The sequence below is a fragment of the Ciona intestinalis genome, unplaced genomic scaffold, assembly GCF_000224145.3.
Source record: "Ciona intestinalis unplaced genomic scaffold, KH HT000105.2, whole genome shotgun sequence".
NCBI lineage: Eukaryota > Metazoa > Chordata > Ascidiacea > Phlebobranchia > Cionidae > Ciona > Ciona intestinalis.
In genome coordinates this window covers 199463-224725 of record NW_004190427.2, presented here as the reverse complement: position 1 = coordinate 224725, position 25263 = coordinate 199463, and the positions used below count along the sequence as shown (strand labels likewise).

Here is a 25263-nt window from a genome sequence, read left to right as displayed (position 1 = left end):
CTATACGTCTCGTTTTGAATTAGTTAGCGGCTCGGTTACATAGAGTTTTGTTGCTTGAATTGGTGTAATACAAACCTAAGCGATACAAAGGCAAAATGGTCAAAACAAAACGCACGTATAGTAGGAGGGGGGCGGAAGTTGGAACACCTTTTCATTCTATGTTCTTGTCCCATTTGGTGGTAAGTAAAAAACATATCTTCACGACCTCCGTAAGTTGTTTCAAATACGAACAGGATATTTAGATATTATATGCTTCAGGTGTCCCATCTTACCCTCAGTACTACATAGGCCTACGGGTTAAAACGGCACGATAAAATAATATTAATTTTAACAAGTTCATATTTAATGCTATGCAGTCGTACTTGATGCATAGGCCCTATGGCTCAGTACATTAATTCTTATTAGTGCTAAAGGACAAACTAGATTGTTTTTTTTCTTGTGTTATTAGCGCGCTTCGCAAACATTTTTAAGCAGTGGTTATATGCTTCTGGCCAAACCTTATCGGCGTTTTTTCCGCAAAACGTAATTACAGAAACTTTTCCACGCTTTTGCTTTTCGTGGTTGTTTTTCAGTACCTTTCTGATAGGACTGTTGCCAATTGCTTATTTTAGGATTTACTGTTGTGTGGTCCACAATAACTTTAACAGTTTTTAACTAAAATGTTTTAGCACATGTTATAGGACAACGATGGAATAGTTTGACTACTTAAAGTTAGATAACGATTTATAAATACCTTTAGAGTGATTATTGCATACAACCAAAAACGTTACTGCGGATATGACAGTGTTTACAAAGAATTCATCACAGGTGAGTCGTCTGTCTTTTAAATATGTAAAGACTAAGATGGATATATAGTATAGAGTGAGGAGGCGGGACACCTTTAGCACATAAAATTCAAATATTTTGATCGTGTTTTAAACAATTACCAACGGTATGTGAGAGTCATGAAGATACGCCGATATACGGTTTATAATTTTAAATCAGATTGAAATATCACTCACAAAGTTGAAGCAGACACGAGCTGTATCAGTCGGAGCACCGTATTATACGACTTACGTTGCCGACAACGCGAAATAAATAAGTTACGTGTATACACGTTTACACTGTTTCGTACACCAGTATCTGGCTTTAAAAAGTTCGGTTTCCAGAGAAACTATAACCCTGAAGTATATAATTAAGCTTTGTAGTAAGTTAGGCTGAACACGACATTGTCTTTTGAAGTTATGGAAGACCATAATATTACTTTGTTTAACAGTTACTCGCTGAAGTCATTTCAGTTCGTTAAGTTCATATGTAAGTTCATATGTACGGGTTTTCCTAACACGTCACCTCGAAGACTTGTTCGAATTGTTACGTCATCAGCCGCCACAATGCAATAAAACATACAGACATAATAACTGCATTTAGACGCCCAGTAAATAGACACTGGCCCAATAACATAAAAGGCATACCGAGCGTAACTACTGGCAATAGAAAACTTCCCACACTGTTGTAAAAGTCCAAAAATAATTGCTTTCGCACTTAAGTGACCGTTTTGTTTTATTAATGAATTTTCGGTAATTTATTTGTAAATCAAAATTAAAATGCACTGTACGTAATGTAGAAATATAGAGACCAGACAATGTACTTCGTTAAAAGTTAAAACGTTAGTTTTGTAGATGCTAAATGTGTTTAGGTTTTGTGTTTAGGTTTTTCTTTTACTTTGGAACCTGGCTCCGCATTTGTAAAATCGGCTCAGCATATTTCTGGCTTTTCAGTATTGCATTGTCCAAATAAAACACCAAGTCTCATATATAGTGCTGTGGGGGAACATGGGACACCTTTAGCACCTAGTATCCAAATATCCTGTGTTTTAAACAATTAACAGTGGTCTATGGGAGTCGTGATGATTCGGTTTTATAATTCTTTGAATGGTTTTTCAACTATCGAATGGGACGAAAAAAATAATTAAAAAAGTGTCCCATCTTTCCCCATCCTACTATATATACACAATGATTTAATACGAATACTGAAATAAACTGTGCAGTTGTAATACACGAACAAACCTACAGCATGCAAAATGCTCCAAATGAACTTGGTAATTGTATTTATGATTTAGCTTGATAAAAACCTGTAGAATTTAGATATAAAATGATTTGGTTCGTACAGTACTGTAATTCGACCAAGCATTGTTGACCCTTTCGACAAATTGAAACATGCATGACCGCTGCTGATGCATTTGTTAGTAGTTCAATTAACCGAAGCGCATAATACGGCTTTAGGCGAGTTTTGGCACTTACTGCTAAGTAAAGAAAGCAGCTGAGCGGCTACACCACGTTCGCGTGCCCTTACATAACCTTACGTTTCCGTTCGTACAAATACCACAAGTCTGCATGGGAAAAAGGCTACGCACTACTTAAGCGCAAAGCTCAGCCCCAGTCGTCAGTAACCCAGCCTCTCAGTGGGCGGTAACATAGGTAGTATTATTAAGCAAAAGTTTTTAACATGCTAGCTTTGCAGGCGTTGAAAGAACATGCGTATTTTAGGCGTCATAGTTTTTGTTGTTTTTCTGTTCTTCGGCGGCAATGCGCAACTCATTGATGGTGTGCCAGGTTAGTAATATAATAACAGTCGTGGCGCCGTTAGACGATGGTGTTTTAACATATATATATATGCATTTAATGCACTATACATCGCGGGTGCTGCTTTGTGTTACGAAACTGCAACAGTTAATATTACTAATATGTGTTGTGTTTTTTAAATATAGTAGTTTGGGTTAAAACGGTCCTTGTTTTAACGATTTCAAAATTGCCGGAAATGAAATTATTTTCGGTGTTATACGGTATCAACTAAACTAACCATTTATATCCCATCCATATATAATAGAATGGGGGGAAAGTCACACACAATTAACAACGGTCTATATGGGAGTCGTGACGATACGATTTTATATTTATTACAATATATATCTTTACTAAAAATCAAAATGTTTGTTTCAGGTTGCCGCACTACCAAATTGGAGCTGGTGTTTCTTGTCGATGGGTCCAGTAGTGTTTCAAGAGAAGATTTTCTCCTTGTAAAGCAATGGGTCCATAACATGACCCTCAACTTTGACATTTCAAGAGACACCACACGTGTGGCGGTGGTACAGTACAGGTACAGTCGCGTGTTTATGTTTTAAACTAATTTAACTTACAGTCGCTTGTAAATTACACTTCTACTAGTGTAAATAACGGTATAGGACCGTCACATAAACATAAAACGCATACAACCTCTGTAGTCATTAAACCGTTAGAGATTTATATATGATAAGGGTATATAACATAAAAAGCTACAACTTCAACTTTTTAAATGCAATGGCCGCCTATCTGCTTTATGTAAGGAGAGAAATGGGTTAGCCTGTAAGTCGAGAGTAAGCACAAGTGTATGAACTCAATACGAGCTTGAAGTTAATATATAGTAAAGGAATTCAAAAATGGCTCACGGTTATGAATTTTTATCACGTACGTTAATTTGTACAGCGGGCATGTTAGTGTGTATAAATACACTCAATACCTTTTGTTCAGCTGTCCTTTAAACTCACGGTATAGGCATAATACTGAAGTATATACGGTATAGGGTGGGGGAGATGGGACAACTTTTTATCCTATTTTATCGTCTCATTTGGTAGAAAACAAAAAATCATTTAAAGAATTATAAAACTGTGTCCTCACGACTCCCAGTATATTTGGATATTCTGTGCTAAAAGTAACCCGTCTTCCCCACCCTACTATACTATGGAAATGGCTCATAAAATTCGGCTTTACAGATGAAAACGATACAGCAGTCCATTGAGGCCTTTTTTTCTAAGGATATTTTCTCTTTTTAACGGTGCCAACTGCCAATTATAAATTAACATTTTAAATTAGATTAGTTTCTTTGGACGAATGTTTGGTAGGTGAGGCAACGTTAAACGGAAACTGACTCTTATGTGTTAATTTGGAGTCCCGAGACAATAACGTGTAAAATGTTGGCCAAAACTAGATTTCCTATACGTTGGAAAGGGGTACTGGTCGTTGAATAAGACTTGGTATAAGTTTATTTAAGATAAAAGCAACATATGATTGCAATTCAACGTTTGTATAGTATTGTAATATATAAAAATTTAGCAAATAATATTCCAAATTTTCCAGTCGTATATTTACTAGTTAGCAACTCTTTTTTATAAATATTCTTTGTTTAGTACCGAATTAGACGAGAAAAATGAATGAAAACGTATCCCGTCTTACCTCACCGTACCATATGTGTAAAAAGCCTTGGATTTTTCCCTGTGTATACATATATACCACTAGCAACTATTTTTAAAAATCGGTAGGCTTAACCGCGGGGTTAAACAGGCTGAGTAAACCGAATATCATTGCAGCAGCTCTCTATAGCACCTGTAGTATACACTGATGGTCTGTCAAAGCTCCCCGTTTGATTAATGGTCTTATTGTGGTTCGAGTATTTTCGCTGCGCAACATTTTCCACCGCGGTGACATTTCCAGTTACCACTTTGTTAAAACACAATAAGAGACAGATAAGAATTAAATACAGTACTAATTAGTCGTATATGTTTTAATACGTTTTGTAAATACAGTTTTAACTAGTTTTTCAGGCATTTATGAAATATTATATATAGTAGGGTGGGGAAAATGGGACAACTTTTGGTTTTATTTTCTCGTCTCATTTGGTAGTAAACAAAGACGTTCAAAGAATTATAAAACCGTAATCTCACGACTCCCATACACAGTTATTAATTGTTTAAAACCGGGACGTTTGGATATTATGCACTAAAGATGTACCGTATTCCCCCATTCTACTATAAATAATGTTACATTTAAGATTAAATAGGTCTAATTTTATACAATTTGTAATTCCTAATTGGACGTTAACCACACATTACTAGAACTATGTGTATTACTGTAACAGATCAAAGTCCAGTTCGTGACAAATACTTCTTTTCTCAATGAAAAAAACAAGATTTTCCCTCGACAATCTTTTTAAATTTAGACTTACTTAAATTTGCTTTTAAAATTACTATCTGATTGCTAAAACGGATGAGTTTTGCTTTCTCGAGATACAATCTAATCTGTTTGTCTGTTTTTCGCGCAGTTACTATGTCAGCACGTGCTTTTACCCATGACGTAACAGAAAGGTGCAAAATATTATTTCGCGCAATAACAAACAGTATTTGAGTGTTTTTTATTATCTAGGTCTACCTTTGGAAAAACTTAACGTGTGCAGTCAAAACTACATGCATTCAAATAGTCTTACGTTGTTTAAAAATTAAATGTAATTTTACCTACAACTCTACATACGTGGTAACTCGTAAGCGGAAAGGAAGTGTGTGTAACAGAGCACCCATGTTATTCACGACTGTGGGTCGTTGCCCAACAACGCGAGGATAAATACGTTACATTCATTCAGTTATTCAATGTCTGTTTATGCTAATTGCATATTTATTGGTCTTCTTTTTTACGCTTTTTGAATAGGGTCCACATTATAACTCTAGATTGCAAATGTTAAAATTTCCACCTAAACATTATTTCAATTTCAAACGGTAGGAAATCGTGTTTTAGGAAACATGGGTGCACGTCATAGGCCGTGAAAGCGTGACGGGTACGTTCTTCTGATGTCGGTTGTCGTTTCACTGATCCGAAACGCACCGACAGCACCTTGAGTATGAGTCTTTCGGTTTTGCTTATTTACACACCGAACCAGCTACCCGTTTTGAGCACGCAACTCTATAGAATACGTGGTCCGTTGGCTGTTCGAGCCGCGCAAAATTACTGGTTTCAGTTTCGCATTTTAAGGAATGTGTGAATACGCGCCGACAGTAACCTTTTGTCTTCGTGTTTTAAGCATATAACCGCCAGCTTTTAAAACTAACATTTCCACCGATTTCCTATACAGGGTTACAGGGCGTATACTTACGGCATTACACGCCACGCCACAGGCTTAAACAATAGTTCACTATATTTGCTACCAGCAAAAAGTCAAAACGTGTGCTTTCGCGCGACCGCTATGATTTTGCATACCGGGCCCGGAAATCTTAAATTGCCACCCAGAAAATCCCGGCTCTTCAAATAGCCTATTCATGATCAAAGTCGTATAAGCATCTGGCCACCGCCGGTGTCGCGTGTTTCTAAGTGGCTGTTTTGGAATATCCTGCACCCCTAAGAGTTAACATTTTTCTTTGCACAATGAAACGCCTGTTTGGCACCGTTTCATATAAAGATCGTTTTTAAGCAAAATACTCTGTAGTTGCAATGACAAATAGCGGGGTTTAGACATCGAAATGACATCCATTTTCATCATACCTATTGAAATATTTTCCGGTGTGGTTTATTTGCCTCCGAAAAATATTTTGAAACGGTTCCTGCTCGCGTATCTACCCTTCGGAATGGAATTGGTCATTCTTCCTAAAATAGCAGCCACATTTATGGAACTGAAAGGCTAATTTTGCGTCAATTTTTTAAATCGTTTTTATAGGGTGGGGTAAGACGGAACATGTTTAATCTCTTTTATTGACCCATTTTATAGTAAAGAAATAAATCATATTACGTTTCCTCACGACACTAATAGAGAGTTGTTAATTGTTAAAACACGATGGCGTTGTTAAAAACACGATTAATGCGAATAAGTTTTACGTGATAACGGTTTGCCATCTTACCCCACAGTACCATATACTACGTTAAAACCCTATTACACACTCTGGATTAATTTGTCGGTATATCCCCCGAACCCCCGCCTTTACCCCTAATATTAACACAAAGGGTTCCCTGTTCTGTAAGTTCAGCGTCCCACCACGCAACGCTTGTACAGGTGCAGAATGACATTACCTTTACGGTCGTCGACTTAACATTAAGGCACACAAGTTAACACTGTTTGGCTGCACACGAATTATTTGCGCAATTCGTACAGCGGTAAGACTGAAATATTTTGTCCCCATCTAATATGACGCCATGTGATGAATATTTTTCATTTTTAAACTTTTTCGTTTATATAGTCTTTCGTTTACCAACAAAATAGGTATAATATACATAGGCATTCATAACCCTATTATAACACCACACCCCGTTGAAAGGAAATGTCAAGATGGCTTAAACTTATTCAACCGTTTCCTAATTTTGCTAATTGGCCGTGAAGTTTTTGTTATTTCTGGGATCGGGTGTGTATTCAAAATGGAACATAATCACACTAAAATGCAACTTCCCAATATTTACTGCGACTTTACAGCAAACGTAAAAACAACATTGAGTATACTTAGGTCTAACCGCAGGAATTCGCGTCATGCATGTAAAACACACAAATTACTATACTGTTTTGCTTTCCGTATAGTAGATTTTGTAAAATGGAGCATGTTTTCATTACCGCGAATGTAATTCGGTGGGTAATTTTTTTTAATCTGAAGCATTAATTCCGTCACTCACTCCACTGACCTTCTTTAATCTGACCACAATCCTCTTTACATTATACATCGCTTATATAATACAACGCTATATAATATAATACATTTGCTTATACATTGCCTATGTAATACATTGCTCATAATATAGTATGTTGGGGGTTTGAGGGACACTTTTTTGTTCTATTGTCTCGTCCCATGTGGTAGTAAACAAAGAACATTTAAAAAGTTATAAAACCGTGTCCTTATGACTGTCATAACCGTTGATAATTCTTTAAAACACGATCAATATATTTGGATATTATGTGCTAAAGGTGTCCCATCTTACCCCACGGTGAGTCGTGCTATATAGTACAGCATTATGTTACTAGGGCAGCACACCCGTGTTGATTCGATTGCGGTATAACCACGAATCTTCCATTAGTAAGCTTGGCAGGCCGCATAAGTTAATCTCATCAGTTGTTTACCTTCGGTTTCAGCTCCTACCCACGCACTGAGTTTGACCTTGACACTTATTCAAGCGCTGTTGGTGTTCTGCGAGGAATTGATCTTATTCAGTACATGTCAGGTATTGCACTGTCAATGTTTACCCTGTGTATAACGTTCACGTTGGGTCGTTTTGAGCAAATTTTCCATTTTTAGATTTATTTAAACCATCACAAAAAAAACTCACCAAATCAAAAATCTGAACGTTTTAAAGCAAATTGTTATATTTTTAATCATAAAATCACTGTTTTATTGGTATTTTCATTTTTATAGATTAAATAATAATATGTTAATCATTATACTGTTCACGTCCCGTCGTTCTAGAGCAAGTTTTGGAATTTTTTAGGTTTTGTAAAAAAATATCATTTTTTTTACATTTTAGTTTCATACTATAGAATAATTATTAAAATGTCCATAATCAAACCAATTGAAAACACTGATATGCAATTTCAGTCATGTTTTTTACTTTGGTGCTGGTTTTAGCTTGATGGACAATGTAATTTTCGTATAATTCACGTTGTAGGTAACACACAGACGGGACTTGCCCTGCGTTATGCCATCGAGAGCGTCTTTAGCAGAGCCAGGGAGGATTCTGCCAAAGTTGCAATTGTTTTGAGCGACGGCCGGAGTCAGGATCAGGTATATGGTCTGAGTCAATTGAAAGATATATTTTATTTTTTTGGTCACGATAACGAAGATCGGAAAAGTTTACAAAAGCGAAAGAACTGGTAGTAACAGTAAAACAACAGTTCTTAAAACAAGTCAAAAGATCTTCCATGTATAAAAACACTGTTACATGGCCTCATAAAACACGGATTTCTATAGTCCGTTTCAAAACAAATGACAGCCTATGTGCGTGTAACGATTCATTTAAAAATGTTACACTAAATATGTTTTTTTTAACCAAAACGTTTAAAATCAAAATCGCGTCGTACATTCGTTATGTCATGCGTATATTAAAACTCTAGTTGCCCCGCCACAGAAGAATAAATAAGTTACATTTATTTATTCAAACAATTCGTAAAATACCCACAAAACACTGCTGTATGTTCAATTCAATTCAAAACATATGCTCAGGTTAACGAAGCCGCCACATCTCTGCGATCATCGGGCATCGCCACATTCGCAGTTGGAATTGGTGACGAAATGTCACATGAACGAATGGAGGAACTGCGTCAAATATCTGTTGCTGCGGCAGAAGATCAGAGCAGCGTATTCATGGTATTGGTCAAGTTTTTTAGTGGTTAGCGAACCTGGTATAGCTCGGTGGTTACAAGTTCGAGACACGACGCTGCCGCCTTTGTAGGCGTATGTGTCCTCGAGGCAAGACCCTTAACAGCAATTGCTCCAACCCAGTCGTTTCTTATGGGTTCTTAAATTGTCCCTAAAAACCCAAAATAATGATCCATAAAGTTACAAACGTGATAGAACTCCCAAACTGTCGCGAGTAACATAATGAATGTAACTGCATGTACCGTTTTTTCTAATTATGTTGTTGTGTAAATGAAGGCGAAGGATTTTCGTTCGATCGGGCAACTACAAGAACGACTTGTGTCCGCGGTGTGTGAACAAACTGTACAAGGTAATATATGCAGACTATATATACATATAATAGGATCTGGCACATTTTTTATCCGTCAATTTGGTAGTAAACAAAGAATAATTAAATATTTATAGAACCGTATTTTTACGTCTCTGAAAGTGCGTTGTTAAAACTCGATTAGGAAATACGGGATAATATGTGCTAAAGGTATCCCGTGTTACCCCACGTTAATTTTCGTCTGTTACATGTATATTGTGCATTTTTAACGCTCATATTTGTTTCAGAATGCCCAACATCGAAACACGACCTTGCGTTTGTGATAGATGCCTCTTCAACTATAGGATACAACGACTTTATGAAGGTAATATAAAATAGATACCAACACACTTAAACGTATTCGTAAACATGGGTGTTATCACTCTACATCTAAAATAATTAAACCAGTGATTTTATAAAGGTTATAGCTTGTATAGGTAGCCCACCTTTCGTGTTAGCAAGAATGAGTGTTGTCACCCAAATATAATCACCCACAAAGTAACATACGTGGAAACTCGTAAGCGGGCACGAGGTTTATGAAACGAAACAGAACACCTGTGTTATAACGACTGTCGTCATACAGAACATACCATGATCAGTATTATAACGTTTTGTTTTACAAACTTGCACAGGTTAAAGCATGGATCAAAAAAATAGTGAAGGCGTTTGACGTTGGGCCAGAAGAGACACGTGTTGCAGTTGTACAATACAGCACCTCAGTACAAGAAGAATTCAAGTAAAAATTGCATGGTTTTCTTGCGAGTCTATTTGGCTATTTTCGAGAACGAAACAGATTTTCTGTTAGTTCCTCAGTGTATAGTACTGTGGAGAAAGATAGATACGGTTAACAAGTAATGTCCGCTAATTCCTGATCCTGTTTTGAACAACTAACAACGCTCTTATTTAAAGTCGTGAGGACTGAGGATACGGTTATATAATTCTATAAATATTCTTTGTTTCCTACCAATTGAGATGAGAAAAAAGAATGAAAAGCTGTCCCATCTTCCCCACCCTACTATATATGTGTATATCTAATCGATCACATATTGTATTATATTGATGATTTCACATATTATAAATACATTTATTTGTTGCAGTTTTGGACATTTGTTATCAAAACAGCAAGTACTGGATGCGATAGATAACATGGATTATATTATGGGCGACACACACACCGGTGCAGCTCTGACATACATGCTGGTAATAAATATGTTCCATTCGTTAAAACAAGTCCTAATTCGTAAAAGCTAAATCTTATGCACAAGCTTTTTCAAATTATACTTGTTAAATACCTGTGTTTTTTTCAAAGCGTTAACATGGTATTATTTTTAAACACTATTTTGTGCCTAAGAAGTACTAACGTGTTTAATCCATATATGTTTAAAAATGCTTTATAATACAAAGCATTTTTACCCAACACAAGTGTATGATTTTCTACGATAAATAGCAAGCTGGACGGCAATTGCTTCAACCCAGTGGTCACTATAAATGGGTTGTCTAATTTGTCAGTCATTAAAAAACAACCACCCACAAAGTTACATACGTGGTAACTCTGTGGGCGATTGTTTTTTGGCATATAGGGTGTAAGAAACAACATCCGTGTTATAATGACTGTCGTTTTCGGGCCAAGCCAAGATAAAGCAAGTTACATTCACTCATTCATTCAACTACACACTTTATTTTTTTAGGATGAAATTTATTCTTCTGCAAACGGAGATCGTCCAGATGTACCTGACTTGGCAATCGTAATGACAGATGGTAAAGCACAAGAACCTGATCTGGTTGTAGAGGCTGCCAACCGTGTGCATGAGGTACTATATAGTAAATATTTTACACTAAATACAGTAGCGTGAAAGCTGTATATAACAGTGTGGAGAAAGATGGGACACATTTAGCACATAATATCCAAATATCCTGATCGTGTTTTAAACAATTACCAACGGTCTGTTGCAGCCGTGAGCATACGGTTTTATAATTCTGTAAGTGTGAAAACGTGTCCCATCTTCCCCACCCTACTGTAGCAAATTACCTATATAAATATTTTACGAACGCGTTTTAACTAAATGTCTGCAGGCTGGAGTAACAGTGTACACAGTGGGGGTGGCAGATTACAGTTTGGAAGAAATCAAAGTCATTGCTTCGGACCCGGACAAGAATTACGTCATCGAGGCTCTCAATTTTGACATCATTGAACTGAAACGACGCGGCCTCATAAAGGTATGTTAAACTGTTGTTTTTTTTTAAAAAAACTTTTTTTGTTAAGTAATCTGCTTTCAAGTACTGGTCCGAATCAAGAATATTGCATTGATTTTGATGAGAGATTACAATTGTAGATAAACAAATACACTTGTTACGGATTATTCTACAGTATTCTCACGACTGTATAGCGCACGCTAAAGCCAATTACTGTTATTAAATAGTTAAAATGGCATTAAAACATGAGAGAATATGTGCATAGGCGTCCCAATTTCTCTCATTCTACTTAAGGAATTCAGTAGATTGATATAACAGCTATCTTTGAACGGTAGAGTATTTGCACCGACGCCGAACAAACGTGTCCAGCAGCGACTGCAGAACTGGTTTTCTTGATCGACGGTTCGACCTCAATTGGCTTCGACAACTTTGAGAAATTGAAGCGCTGGCTCAAAAGCATAGTCGATGCATTTCAGGTAAACAACTTATCTATTACTGGCACAAACCGCTTCAATACGTCTTTCTGCCTGCGCCAACTAGAGGCTTTTAAACTTTATTTGGCGCACGTGTCTAGTGACTTGCATATTCCCTAGGCGATTAAACTTCAGTCAAAAGTATAGAACGGCCGCAAACACCACCAAACTTTGATGTTGGCCAATTTGATATTTAAACTAGTGTTTCTCAACGACTGTCCCGACTGTTATACTTTATTTTAAACGCTATGATACATGCAATAGACAGATGTCTAATTTTGCCAAAAAATCAAAAATTTTAAAGTCAACATTATATCTCTGTTAAAGACATGTTTATTTTTCTATAACCATACCGTCTTGTTTATTTGCAATATCAAAACTTGCGTCATACGTGCTAAAAATAGGTCGGAAACACTGCTTTAAATAATCCAGTCCCTACAGCTTAAACAAAGAAAGTTTTTGCCACAGGTTGGCCCGCATTACACAAGGGTAGCAGTAGTTCAGTTCACCAACAGGCCGGTGCTTGAATTTGGCTTGAACGATCATTCCACAACCCAAGCGACCTTGCAAGCAATCCAAAGAATACGGTAAAGGATTGGACCGAAAATAGGCTCAGTCTTTGTAGCTATTACATTCGCTTTGATTATTCGTTATACCCTTGTACCAGCGGTTAGCATACACTCATGCGCGTTTGATTTTTTTTATACCAATATAGACCAATACAGTATAACTTCGATAATACGCGAACCCTATTGACATTTTTAATGTACAGTTATCGTCGTGGATCTACAAGCACAGGACGGGCAATAGAGTTTGTTATGAATGAGGTCTTCACGCACTCCAGGGAAAATGTGCCGAAAATTCTCATAGCTTTGACCGACGGCCAGTCCCAAGATGACGTCACCCAGGCAACCGCGTCTGCAGCAGAGGTGCGTGTCTACGTGCGAAGTTTATTGGTGTATAATGGTATAGTTAGTGCTAATGGAAAGTACGTTAGCTATAATTTGCTCAAAGGCAATAACAGCTGAGAAAATCATTGAGGTTTCTGTTAGATATACATGGTTTACCATATATACGTCGTAATCGTATACATATCACGTATAGTACCAACTTTACTCCGAGGTTAGGAACGTTATAGCTCTACTTATGGTGGCTATCTCTGTCTAAAAGAGGCCTAGTATTTTAAAAACGTATTTTTTCAAAGCCTATTGCAAAATGTCCTTTGGTTATATACCGTAAGCATATACTATTGCATATTCCCTAATCGTGTTTTAAACTCTTAAACGCTTTATTATGGTGTGGTCGTAAGTAAAGGGTTTTATAATTCCGTATAAGTATTTTTTGTCTTCTACCAAATTGGACAATAAATGAGAACGAAAACACTTCCTATCTTACTCCACCCTATACTTAAAGTGTAGATGAAAAAAATTGTATCATTTGGTCAGATATTTGAATCTACCAGTTTAACGATTGAAATTTCCAATTCCTACAGGCCGGTGTACATACTCTCGTGTTCGGTATTGGTAACACAAGACCAGGCCAGCTTCGTCAGTTGGTCTCAAAGGAAGATCATGTATTTCAAGCAGCCGGGTTTGATGTCATACAGAAAATGCAAAGCAAACTTGTGTCGTTGATTTGCGTCAAGGCTGAACCAGGTGAGAATACCTATATGGTTTAGATTAAATGCATTCATTCATTCATTCATTCATTCATTCATTCATTCATTCAGGAGTGTTTTGTGCGTTTGTTTCGGTATATCAAGGAAACACTGAATAATAGCGTCTTACTGAATAAATGTAACTTACTTTATTCTCGCGAGGCGGGGCAACGACAGTTGTTATAACATGGGTGTTCTGTTTCATACACCTCGTGCTAGAGTTATTACCACGTATGTAATTTATGGTTTGAATTATCTGGTGAAAAAAGTCTATGCTTAATGTAGTAGGATGGAGCTTATAATGTTTATTTGTTATTGCATTTGGGCGTTGGTAAAACACGATTGGGAAACATCGGGTAGTATAAGTGCGATATCCATCCTACAACTCAGTACTATGCCGTTTTTTATTGTAGCGAATATTAACGTAAATGATCTATGTGTAAAAACAATGGTAAATATGTAGACGACCTATTTGCCGCGTATCGAAAGTTTTGGTAAAACACAGCACAAGTTGAATCGTGCCTAACGCGGTTTAACGTTCCATACATAACACAAAAACATCACATCAACTTTGTTTCCTAGAATGTTCGAGTCAGGAAATTGATCTTCATTTTATGGTTGATGGTTCGGGTAGTATCGGAAACGAAAACTTCCGAAAAGTAAAGGCCTGGATCAAGAATGTGGTTCGGTCGTTCGACGTGGGAAAATACACGACAAGAGTTGGTACGTCGCCATACCTCAGGCTAAGTTTAGCGTCAAATGTCATTTAACACGAAGGATCATAAATTTCACGGCTAATTTGATATTCAGACTACTGGAAAATTGGCTCTTGGCAAAAGTTTTCATGTGTAAAAATTGATATGCCATTGTTGTAGGTTTATTAATACATAGCTTTAACATACATGCCTATAAAATACCTTCGCATGTATACGAAGTCCTGTATATACTTCAGCCCAAACCCAGTTACGTAGATCATGTTTATTATCACGTTAGCATAATACGGGTCATATCTTAAAATTTTTAATGAATAAATGTAACTTGATTTATCCTTGCGTGGCGACACAACAATAGTCGTTATAACACGGGTGTTCTGTTTCATACACCTCGTGCCAGCTTGCGGGTTACCACGTATGTAACTTTGTGGGTGGTTGTTTTTTTTCTGTACAATTTGGACAACCCCTTTATATTGTGCAAGAAATGGTAATGGCTCATATATTTCAGCGCTAACCCAATACACGTCGACCATAAACACCGAATTCGACTTCAAAAAGTTTTCGACAAAGCGAGAGATCGATTATGCGATCGACCAAATGGAGTTTGCTGGTGGAGCGACTTTAACGGCCCAGGCTCTTGTTCATATCAGAGAAAACGGGTTCACTGAGGAATCTGGCGCCAGACCCGGAGCGCCAAAAGTAAGGGGTTTTGTTAATTGAATGAATGAATGAATGAATGAATGAATGAATGTAACTTACTTTATCCTCGCGTGGCCGGAAAACGACAGTCGTTATAACACGGGTGTGCACCTCGCGCCAGCTTACGAGTTACCATGTATGTTACTTCGTGGGTAATTATTTTTTGGGAGATTTTTTCATATTTTTATGTATGGCTGATAATTTGGACAATCCATTTGGAAATCCAGGCGCGCTAACCACTACGCCACGGCGCCGGACTTGTTAAATAGTATAGTAGGATACGGTGGGTAAGATAGATACCGTTAGCACACAATATCCCATGTTTACTGATCCCGTTTTTAACAACTAAAAACCATCTTTAGAGTCGTGAGGATATGGTTATAAAATGATGTAAATATTCTTTGTTTACTACCAAATGAAAAGAGAACGTCCCATTTTACCCCACCCTACTAAAAAAAGTTTTTGCGCGCTTTAAATAATGTTTGTTAGATGGCGGGATATTATGTTTTACTTTGATGCCGTATACTATATTAAATAAAGCGAAAACCACTGGCATGCGAACTTCATACGATTTATATAAAGGCCCCTTTCTACAAGTTGTAAACAGCCGCACTTTTCATTGCCACACACAGCGTATTCGTAAGCTTAATACCAAAACTACCTTATAATTTATTCCCCGTGACTTCTCGATTTAATGTGAAGTATATGGATTTACTAAGCATGTGTTTGAAGTCCGGATATGTCGCGAAGCAGCTATAGGTCGCGAAAACATCTCTCAAATACCAATTTAAAATGGCCGGGTAAAGCCATTTAAAATGTCAGGGCTTTAACTCTAATATCTGAGACTAGAAACTGTGTATTATGGTGTATTAATGGCGCCTACGGTTACATTAATGTTGTACAAATCATTTGTGTTGTTTACAGGTTCTGGTAGTTATTTCAGACGGACGTTCAGCGGATAATATTGAAACGCCAGCACGAAAACTTCACGAGAGCGGCGTCTACGTTTTTGCGATCGGTAAATTGCTACTGCAGTGTCGTATGTATATCTGCGGACGTTTATGGTGTACTTTAAAATTAAACACACAAAATCAAACAAGTAGTATGTATGAGCACCCGTGGTTTAACGACTGTCGTTTTCCCGTCTCGCGAGGATAAAGCAAGTTGCATTCATTTAATCTCAACTGACAAAATCAGGAAAACGTTGCTAAATCGGTTAACCCTGTAGTAAATAAATGAATGAATGTAACTTGCTTTATCCTTGCGTGCCTGGAAAACGACAGTCGTTATAACACGGGTGTTCTGTTTCATTCGCCTCGTGCCAGCTTACCAGTTGCCACGTACGGAACTTTGTGGGTAATTTTATATTGCAATTGTCGTTAACGTTTGCTACATTATAATGTAAGCGTATCCACCACATTGGGTCAAAAACACGATCTCCCTAACGAACATTTCGTTTACCTTAGGTGTGGGCAATACGTGGAGATCTGCCCTTGAAATAATTGGCTCTGAACCTGTTGTGACGCACGTACAAGAGGGTGCAAGTTACGACGCAATCAACAACTTTAGAAGGGACTTGGTACGGAATATCTGCCGTGAGACCAAGCCAGGTTTGAACCTTTAGTAAATTGAACTGTCCCACCCTAGGCACAATCAGAATTATTTAAAAATGAACACGAAAACAAAATTATCAGAAAATATATCTCTTTTAAACATATAGCTTGTGATAAAGCTACTACTTACTTAAAAAATGTTGGAATTAGGTTAATATGTCTTATCATACTTCTGTGGTATAACTGTGACCCTGTTCTAAAACTTGTGCGTTTAGAAAAACTACAATTATGACTACTATTTATAAGACATGTCATATATGTATCCTATACAAAATTTGGTGGGGCTAAACAATCCTTTGTTATATGCTGCTAAACATAACCACCAGCCTGTAATCCCTACAACCAATTTCGCCTATCCCCTTAACTACCAACCTCTAGCACTTTCCATCAGCCTAATTTGTAGCATACTGGAGAATTCTTCACTGGTGCCTGAAATTCAATACAAACTGTTTTTAACACACACACACATATATGTATATATATATATATATATACACACATGTATATATATTTTTATTTTTAATAAAACTTTTTTTCAACACAGAATGCGCGGAAACAGAAATGGACCTCATTTTCCTTATTGATGGCTCTAATTCTATCGGACCTAGAGAGTTTGAAACCACGAAGGAGTGGATTGGTTCCTTTGTGAGGGAATTTGAGATCGGAGAATATAATACCAAGATAGGCGTGGTGAGCTTGCATGGGTGTTTGAATTTTTGTTTTTGTTGAACAGTTGTTTTAAAAGGCCAATATGGAAAAAAACAGTAATGCACTGAATTAAACTATTATGAACTATATAACAGTAATTTAATTCCATGCTATGGCACAGTCGAGCAATTTTATTTCACATTACTTATCTTTCTACAGGTTCAGTATTCTTCAAGGGTCCGCTCAGAAATCGATATTGGAGATTATGATAGCAAGGCAGATCTTCTGGCTGCCATATCAAGCATTGAGTTTGCTGCAGGAAACACTAACACAGGATCAGCATTGGAATATGTTCGAACAGTTGGATTTTCAGGGAGACATGGCGCCAGAAATGGTGTTCCAAAGGTGGGAAACGTTTTTATATAGTTTTAAATGGAAAAGTTTATAAATATATTTAGTCAACTTTTACATAGAATATAAACATACATGTTAACCTAAAAATTGAATTTTAATTTATATTGAAATATATGATTTTATAAGTCACGGGTTGGCGGAAAACGACAGTTGTTATAACATAGGTATTCTGTTTCATACACCTCGTACCAGCTTTACGAGTTACCATGTATGTTATTTTGAAGGTGAAGAAATATCATTTGTTTTAAACAAATATCACTTGTATCTAATTATGTCTCAATACCAGGTGCTCATTGTACTTACCGATGGAAATGCTCAAGATGGTGTTCTAGATGCTGCAAGTAAACTACATAGGGATGGTATGTAGGAATATTCAGTTGTGTTTTTATTGTTATTTGTTGCGGCTAAGCTTTTTTCTATAGTTAGTCCTTAAGGAGATTTTTTGCACGGTTGGGGAAAGATGAGGCACCTTTTCTTTCTATTTTCTCGTCCAATTTAGTAGTGCAAACAAAAAACATTCAAAGAATTATGAAACTGAATCCTCATGACTCTTATGAACAGTTCTGAATTGTTTAGAACACAATCGGCATATTTGGATAATATGTGCTAAACGTGTCCCATCTTCCCACCCTACTATACACCAACACATACAGTATAACTGTATTTCATTTCCTAGGTCAATACAAATTATTCATTGTAGGGGTTGCTGTGTACGCTATAGGTGTTGGGCGTCCCAACATGGGGCAACTGAACGCGGTAACATCTGAACCAATCACATCGCCCAATATTTACCATGTGAGGAATTTTGATGCAATTCAAACTATACAAAGTGGTCTTCTGCGTAGAGTTTGTAATAAAGTGGTTCCAGGTTTGTGTTTTTTTATTATGTGACTGTAAGGTGCTGTACAGGTCTAACTGTGAAGTACAGAATAAATGAGATGCACTTTTCTGTTGCAGCCCATATCTAATAGTCCAATAGGCCCAAACTGTACTTTTAAAAACTAAATAAAGGTGTTTGTTGGGATAAATATTACTTTTTCTAGAAAAATAGTGGAAGCTGGCTGCTAATAACAAACATTATTGTACCTGATGAAGTCTTGCTGTATGGCAGCAAAATTTGTGGTATACAGGCTATGTTTAATGTTACAAATTTTAATGTTATAAATCTGTGACAAAATCCAAATAAATAAAATGACACAAAAAACTTACAAACATTACAGTTTTATACTATAAAAGGCTTCTAAAAATACAACCTATTTTTCACATGATTTCTTAAAAATAAACATTTTTAACATTTTTATAGACTGCGCACGTACTGCTACTGACCTCATGTTTTTGGTTGACGGGTCAACCTCTGTCGGCCATGAAAGTTGGGGAATCATAAAATCGTTTATGCAGAACATGACACAAAAGTGAGCTTGGTGTGAATTTAAAATCGAAAAAAATTCTAAAAAAAAATATTTTTTTCTTGTATATCGGGTAGCCTATATCATTTATAATTATATTGGTACCTATTTTTGTCATTTTATTTTGTCAGAGTAAGCCAAGGCCAACTATGCATGTCAGGTGCTTGGTTAGCCCAGAGTCGACCAATAAACTCAACATAATTCATAGCTTTTTTACCATTCTGTAATTTTCAATTTGTTCTTAATGTACAAATATGGTCCTGACTTTAATGACTATATATTAAACAAAAAGTCAAAATTTGATGTTTTTTTAAGATTATGTTTAAAAATACTTTTTTTTTAATTTTCCAGGTTTCAAATAGGACCTGATGCAGTACGTGTTGGCATGATACAATATTCCACCAGACCTAAGACTAACATAGCTATTGGCCAATATAATGACAAGGAATCTTTACAAGAAGCATTTGGACAAGTGGAATGGCAGCTTGGAGACACATACACTGCTAGAGCTTTGAGGTGAGTGTAATGCATGTCCATTTTTATATTTATATTCTGTTACTTCTGCCATTAGGCATAATTTTAACAATCTTTTAATGGCTCAACTGGTATAAAAAGGTGGTGTATTTACGACGAAAATTCTTTTGTTACTTCTGCTATCAGGCATTATGCCAATAATGTTTCAACAGCTAAACTGGTATAAAAAGTGTAGTGAATTTCCGACAAAAAAATTGTCTATTACTTGTACTACCGGGCATAACATAAATAATTTTCCAACGGCTCAGTTGAATTAAAAAACGTAGTGTATTTCCGGCGTTTTGTCTGCAATCTGGCAAGACCTTATCAGAAAATAATGTCCTATATATATATGGTTTTCATTTGTTATTAATGTCACTAGTATTTCAGTTCCTGTGTTTTAGTAAAAGCTGGCCAGCTTTAGTTGACCAATATTAGCTTGTTTTTTTACATACTCCTAAAACTTCCGAAGTAAATGGTTTTAATTAAATTGTTGCAGGCAGCTTTTTAAATTTTAACAAACCATTAATTTAAGCCTCGCTGTTTTCAATGTGAATACAACTGTGTTTTAAAATTGTGCTTACAAATATTAATTGCTTACTACAGTCAGTTACAATACTTCTTAAATTATCAAATTACAATACATCATGTAATTCATATTTAGGTATGTTTCAAAGAGCTATGCAAGAGCCACAACAAGGGAAAACCTGCACGCAACTAAACTGTTGATTATTATAACTGATGGACAACCCCAGGATCGAAACGAAGTTAAACAGGTATTGTATATATAGGCCTATAGCCATAAAGGCTAAACTTTTGAAAATGCAAGAGAAGCATAGGTAGATTATATGTGTATTCATGTGAAAAATCTATTAACCTAAATCTCAGGTTTTATGTAAAAGATTTCAGTTCCTTTACTAATAAAATCCCCTGTAAAATAGTTCAGTAAGATTTTTACTGATAAAATCTCCCTAACCTAAATCTCAGGTTCCATAGTTTGTCATTATAAAGGACTTCACCCACATAAAAAAGAATATTGACAAAAGAGGTGTAATTAAATTCAGTGTAGCTAGCTACCCCAGGTTTGGCAACTACGTTCAACTATTTTATATAAAAGTTTTTGGCAAAGATTTTGCACAGACATTTAATGACAGCAATTCAGTTCACATGCCTTTTCTGCTATTTCTAATTTTGTTTTTGAAGAGTCACGGAACAAAAAATGAAAAAATAGACATTGCTTTACAGCAATGTAGAAAAGATTAGTATTTTATTGGAATCTGCTTTTACTGTTATTTCGTATCCAAGCCTGCAAATATTTTGTTTAAATTGCAGGCTGTGCGTAATCTACATTCTGAAGGTTGGAGAATATTTGCAATTGGAGTCGGTCAGTCTGATATTTCAGAACTTGGAATCTTAGCTTCAAACCCTGACTCTGACCATGTATTCTATGCAAGTAGGTATTACTGTATTATTGCAAGTTTGCAACTGAACATAAATTTTTTGAATATACTTTACACTATATATTTATGGTGTAACCGTCACGCCTTTTATCTTAAACAATATTTCTTTTTCTGTTTTATCCATTAGCCGGATTAGCATGTTTTCACAACTGTTGCTGTACCAAAACTGCCTATCTTTTTGCTTTTGTAAACTTTCCCGATCTTCATTATCGAGATCGATCGGCTATATGAGCAGGGTCAGATTTTCGGAATTGATTACAGTTCTTTCAATAACCAGGAGATTATTTTGCATTTTATTTATCAAACACTTCTTTAACCGCAGACAACTTCAATTCCACGCGAATCTTTCAAGGCAGACTTTCCCGTCTAATTTGCGGAGATCCCAGCTTTGAATCAAAACCAAACAGGAATGAAAACCAAAATTCTCAAAACCCTTCCAGAACCCCTGACTCGAGCACCAATAGAAACCGAAACAGTCGAATTCCATCTGGTATCCCCGGTTCAAACAGCAATCGCAACCAAAATGGTCCCAACCAATCTCGTAACAACCAAAACCAACGTACCAATGCTGGTATCTCACACACCAACACTGGTTCGACCAGAAATGGTGGCAATAACATTGGAGATCGTACTCGCCTCGCCAATGTTCAAAATTCTTTGTCGACTTTACTTTCTTCAGGGCAGCAGTCCAACCAACCAAATGCTCCTGCTCCTTTAATTGCAAGACCAGATGGTAAGTTATGACAATATTAAGTAAATTTGTATTCCGGTATAAATTTGATTTTTTCAAGCAAACAGTCTTTTACAGTAAGGATCTGGTACTACGTAACCTAACAGACAAAATTCGAATCGTTTTGTTACGTTTTTGCAGCATGTTTTCGGTGCAAAGAAATACAGTAAGTGTCTAGTACTACGAAAACCTAACAGACGAAATTAAATCTATTTGTTACCTTTTCGTAGCACCAGATCCTTACTGAATTTCTTTACACAAAAATCGCTCAACTCTATGAACAATAAATCAGCGCCAGATTCCCAGAATATATTACAGACAGTTCTTAATATTGGTACAACTTGGTATGGTTTTCTTGTATAGCTAATAATAAAGCTTGAATAGTCTTTCAGAGTAGCTCATGTATTAAACTTCTGCTTTTGTGTATGAGTGAGGACCTTTGAATTGTACCATTACAGGACTTTTTGCTAAAAAAAATCAATTTAGTAATAGTAAACGTTTACAAAAAAAAAAACTGAACAAATACATTATCAAATACAAGGCCACCCCTATCTTTAGAAACTAGATTAAATCTTGTCCTCGAAACTATAAACTAAATTCTGTTACACACATTTACTGTATTCTTTTAAATTTATGTAACAGGTCATAACAGAATCAGTTTACGCTCTCCCAAAATTCGTCGAAACAATCGAAGGTCTGACAGCAATCTATTCATTCCCTCCCTTGGCCCTGTAGCTGCTACATTAAGGACTCCACCAGGTTAGTTTGTTGTAAAAAAAACATAAAAAGTTACTGTTTTGTTTACTTCCATTAAAATGAATTTAACAACTTGATGGTCCCACTAAATCCCCTTTTTTAAAAGTATAATGCTATACTGTAAACCCGTTTTATTAATCGCAAATAAAAAAATAGATAAAAGTTTGTTTCAAAGTTATCAATCACCACTTTTAAAGTGTGACAAAGTACAGTCACATTGATACGCCCATTTATTACCATTTTAAATTCACTATATTTTGCCAAATTTTTTAAAGATTTATTCCTCTGATATTAAAATAGGTTGAATAACATAAGTTAATCTCAGGTGTAATTGTTACTGGTAGTGCTTCTACATGCCCCAGTATGCGAAGAGATGGAAAGAAAAGTAATGGTAAGTTCATGCCAATATATATAAGTAGTGTAAAACTGTGTATATGCTCCACTATTACTCTGTGTACATCCTTTTTATATGGGAATTAGGTGCTAATGATGTCTCATCTTACTCCACTGTACTTTTTGTAATGCTTCTTGTATCCTGTATGTTGCTGTTAATTCCCTTCTATTTATTACTTCAATAATATGGTCTTGTGGTCATTTTCAAAAGGGTGAATAACAGTTATGGTTTGTTTCTACCACCCTGTTATTTTGCTGTTAATTCCCTTCTCTTTATTGCTTCAATAACATGGTCTTGTGTTCATTTTGTGAATAAAAAAGGGGTGAATAAAAATTGAGTTTCAGTTTCAATCATCCACAGGTGTAGATGTGTTAGACGGTATGGGTCTAAGTCGAATTCCATCTTCATCCAGAAGAAGCAGAAGACGACACGGAACTCACTCCACAGCACAAGTTGTTCGAATTCGAAAAGGACAAGTTCCACCTAAACCAATGCAGTAAGATCTATTTCTTCTATTTTCATTCCTGTTTGGCATTGTTTAATTTTTTTAGTTAGATAAGTAAAAAAAAATTTTGTGCATTTTAAAATCTCTTTTAATCTACTTTTTTATTTCCAAAAATCAAAGAAACATAAGTATGGCATTAATCATATAAGACCGACAAAGAATACAATGTTAATATGAATACAGCCTTTAATGCGCAATTTCTCTTTGCGTTTAAACATGACATTGTCTTATTTTTATTTAGGTCATTACTACCAAATGGTCTTCCACTCGAGTTTTCTCTAATAGCTATTTTCCGAATGCATGGTCGAACTATTAAAGACACCTGGAGTTTACTTCACGTTGCTGATTCAACCCACAACATTATGTTTTCACTCTCTTTCAATGTAAGTATAGTAAAAAGTAAAAGTTTTTATGTTTAAACTATTAAAAACACATTTTATTTGAACTATCATATAACAAACCACTATATTCCTAAAACAAATTTTATAAAGTTTCATAATTTTGGCTCAAAAACTAGTCTAACCATTTTTTTTCACTACATTTTTATTTTTCACGCAGGGAATTAATCGATCATTATTTGTCTCCCGCTACTCATTTGCCTCACGCACCAGACTACAAACCGTAGCATTGAGTGGTCCTCTCGTCGCATCTTTATTTGACAGATCCTTTCACAAATTGGAACTTCTGGTTGAACAAAACAAGGTTAAGTGTTATTTTAACCTGTGTTAATAGAAACCTAAATAATAATAAACAAAATATGTGTTTTTGGGCAAGGCAAAACAGGAATTACTCCAACCCAATGGTCACTAATGGGCTGTTCAAATTGACATCCATACATAAATCATACTACAACCCACATGACTGGTTAAAAACAACTGTGTTAACCACCTTATATTACAGATAACTGTAATGATTGACTGCCAGCAAGCTCCAACCGCCATGAGGTTCAATTCAACCATGCCTAACTTAGAAGACACCAAAATCTCAATCCTTGGCTCAGGTAAAACAACCAGTACTGTCGATGTACAAGATTTGACTTTGAAATGTGGAGACAATGATGCAGAGGAGTGCTGTGAGATGGATGGACTAAAGGTAATTACTTTTTAATGTCTTTTTTTTAAAAGCAAGGGTTTTAAAATAAAGCAATATTATTATAACGTTGTTCAAAGCTAAAGTTTTAAAATAAAGCACTAAAGCTCAGTGGTGTAATATGCTAATAAAGATTGCTTGTATAAAATTGTTTACCACAGCATTTTTTTTAATGTTGTAGAATGTAGCTTATCTTAGTAGAATATTTTCAAAATGCACAAATTAGGAAAAATAAAATCTGTAAACTTTATGCGCAAAATTTTTGGTAAAACATTATTTTTTGCTGTTGTATAACTTGTGTTGCATATTTGTCTTAGTGCTCTCGTGTGCAAGCCAACAGGATCTCTACCAGAGACACATGTGGATGTCTGCCTGAAAGAAAATCTGCAGAGGTGATTAAAACTGAAATTAAAGAACATATTTTGTTGAGTCATAGAATTTCAGCTGCGTTTTAACATTTACGCAAAACAAGCTAGAAAAAGCGATACTTAATATTTGTCCGGGGACGCGGCGTAGTGATTAGCGTG

At 36.0% G+C, this 25263-nt stretch overlaps 1 protein-coding gene across 3 annotated transcripts in view; it reads left to right on the top strand.

The window, feature by feature from the left end:
* Positions 1-664: 664 nt before the first annotated feature.
* The window catches only part of LOC100175867 (collagen alpha-6(VI) chain-like), a 26106-nt gene continuing 1507 nt past the window's right edge, over positions 665-25263 (top strand). For 2 of the 3 annotated variants that reach the window (XM_009863241.3, XM_018815837.2), the window contains exons 1-35: positions 2479-2591; positions 2979-3135; positions 7888-7976; positions 8418-8533; positions 8972-9115; positions 9404-9476; positions 9722-9798; positions 10106-10209; positions 10571-10673; positions 11162-11284; positions 11547-11690; positions 12002-12142; positions 12608-12726; positions 12912-13068; positions 13632-13794; positions 14379-14519; positions 15018-15208; positions 16133-16226; positions 16675-16818; positions 17366-17511; positions 17689-17874; positions 18170-18242; positions 18584-18751; positions 19187-19295; positions 19641-19805; positions 20467-20578; positions 21135-21255; positions 21585-21995; positions 22635-22751; positions 23074-23139; positions 23503-23638; positions 23889-24030; positions 24206-24349; positions 24548-24739; positions 25054-25128. In XM_009863241.3, coding sequence (XP_009861543.1) covers positions 2513-2591; positions 2979-3135; positions 7888-7976; positions 8418-8533; positions 8972-9115; positions 9404-9476; positions 9722-9798; positions 10106-10209; positions 10571-10673; positions 11162-11284; positions 11547-11690; positions 12002-12142; positions 12608-12726; positions 12912-13068; positions 13632-13794; positions 14379-14519; positions 15018-15208; positions 16133-16226; positions 16675-16818; positions 17366-17511; positions 17689-17874; positions 18170-18242; positions 18584-18751; positions 19187-19295; positions 19641-19805; positions 20467-20578; positions 21135-21255; positions 21585-21995; positions 22635-22751; positions 23074-23139; positions 23503-23638; positions 23889-24030; positions 24206-24349; positions 24548-24739; positions 25054-25128 — 4722 coding nt within the window. In that variant the 5' untranslated portion in view covers positions 2479-2512. Of the gene's footprint in view, positions 808-2478; positions 2592-2978; positions 3136-7887; positions 7977-8417; positions 8534-8971; positions 9116-9403; positions 9477-9721; positions 9799-10105; positions 10210-10570; positions 10674-11161; positions 11285-11546; positions 11691-12001; positions 12143-12607; positions 12727-12911; positions 13069-13631; positions 13795-14378; positions 14520-15017; positions 15209-16132; positions 16227-16674; positions 16819-17365; positions 17512-17688; positions 17875-18169; positions 18243-18583; positions 18752-19186; positions 19296-19640; positions 19806-20466; positions 20579-21134; positions 21256-21584; positions 21996-22634; positions 22752-23073; positions 23140-23502; positions 23639-23888; positions 24031-24205; positions 24350-24547; positions 24740-25053; positions 25129-25263 lie in introns of those variants that run through there. The other variant, XM_018815838.2, reaches the window with a different exon arrangement.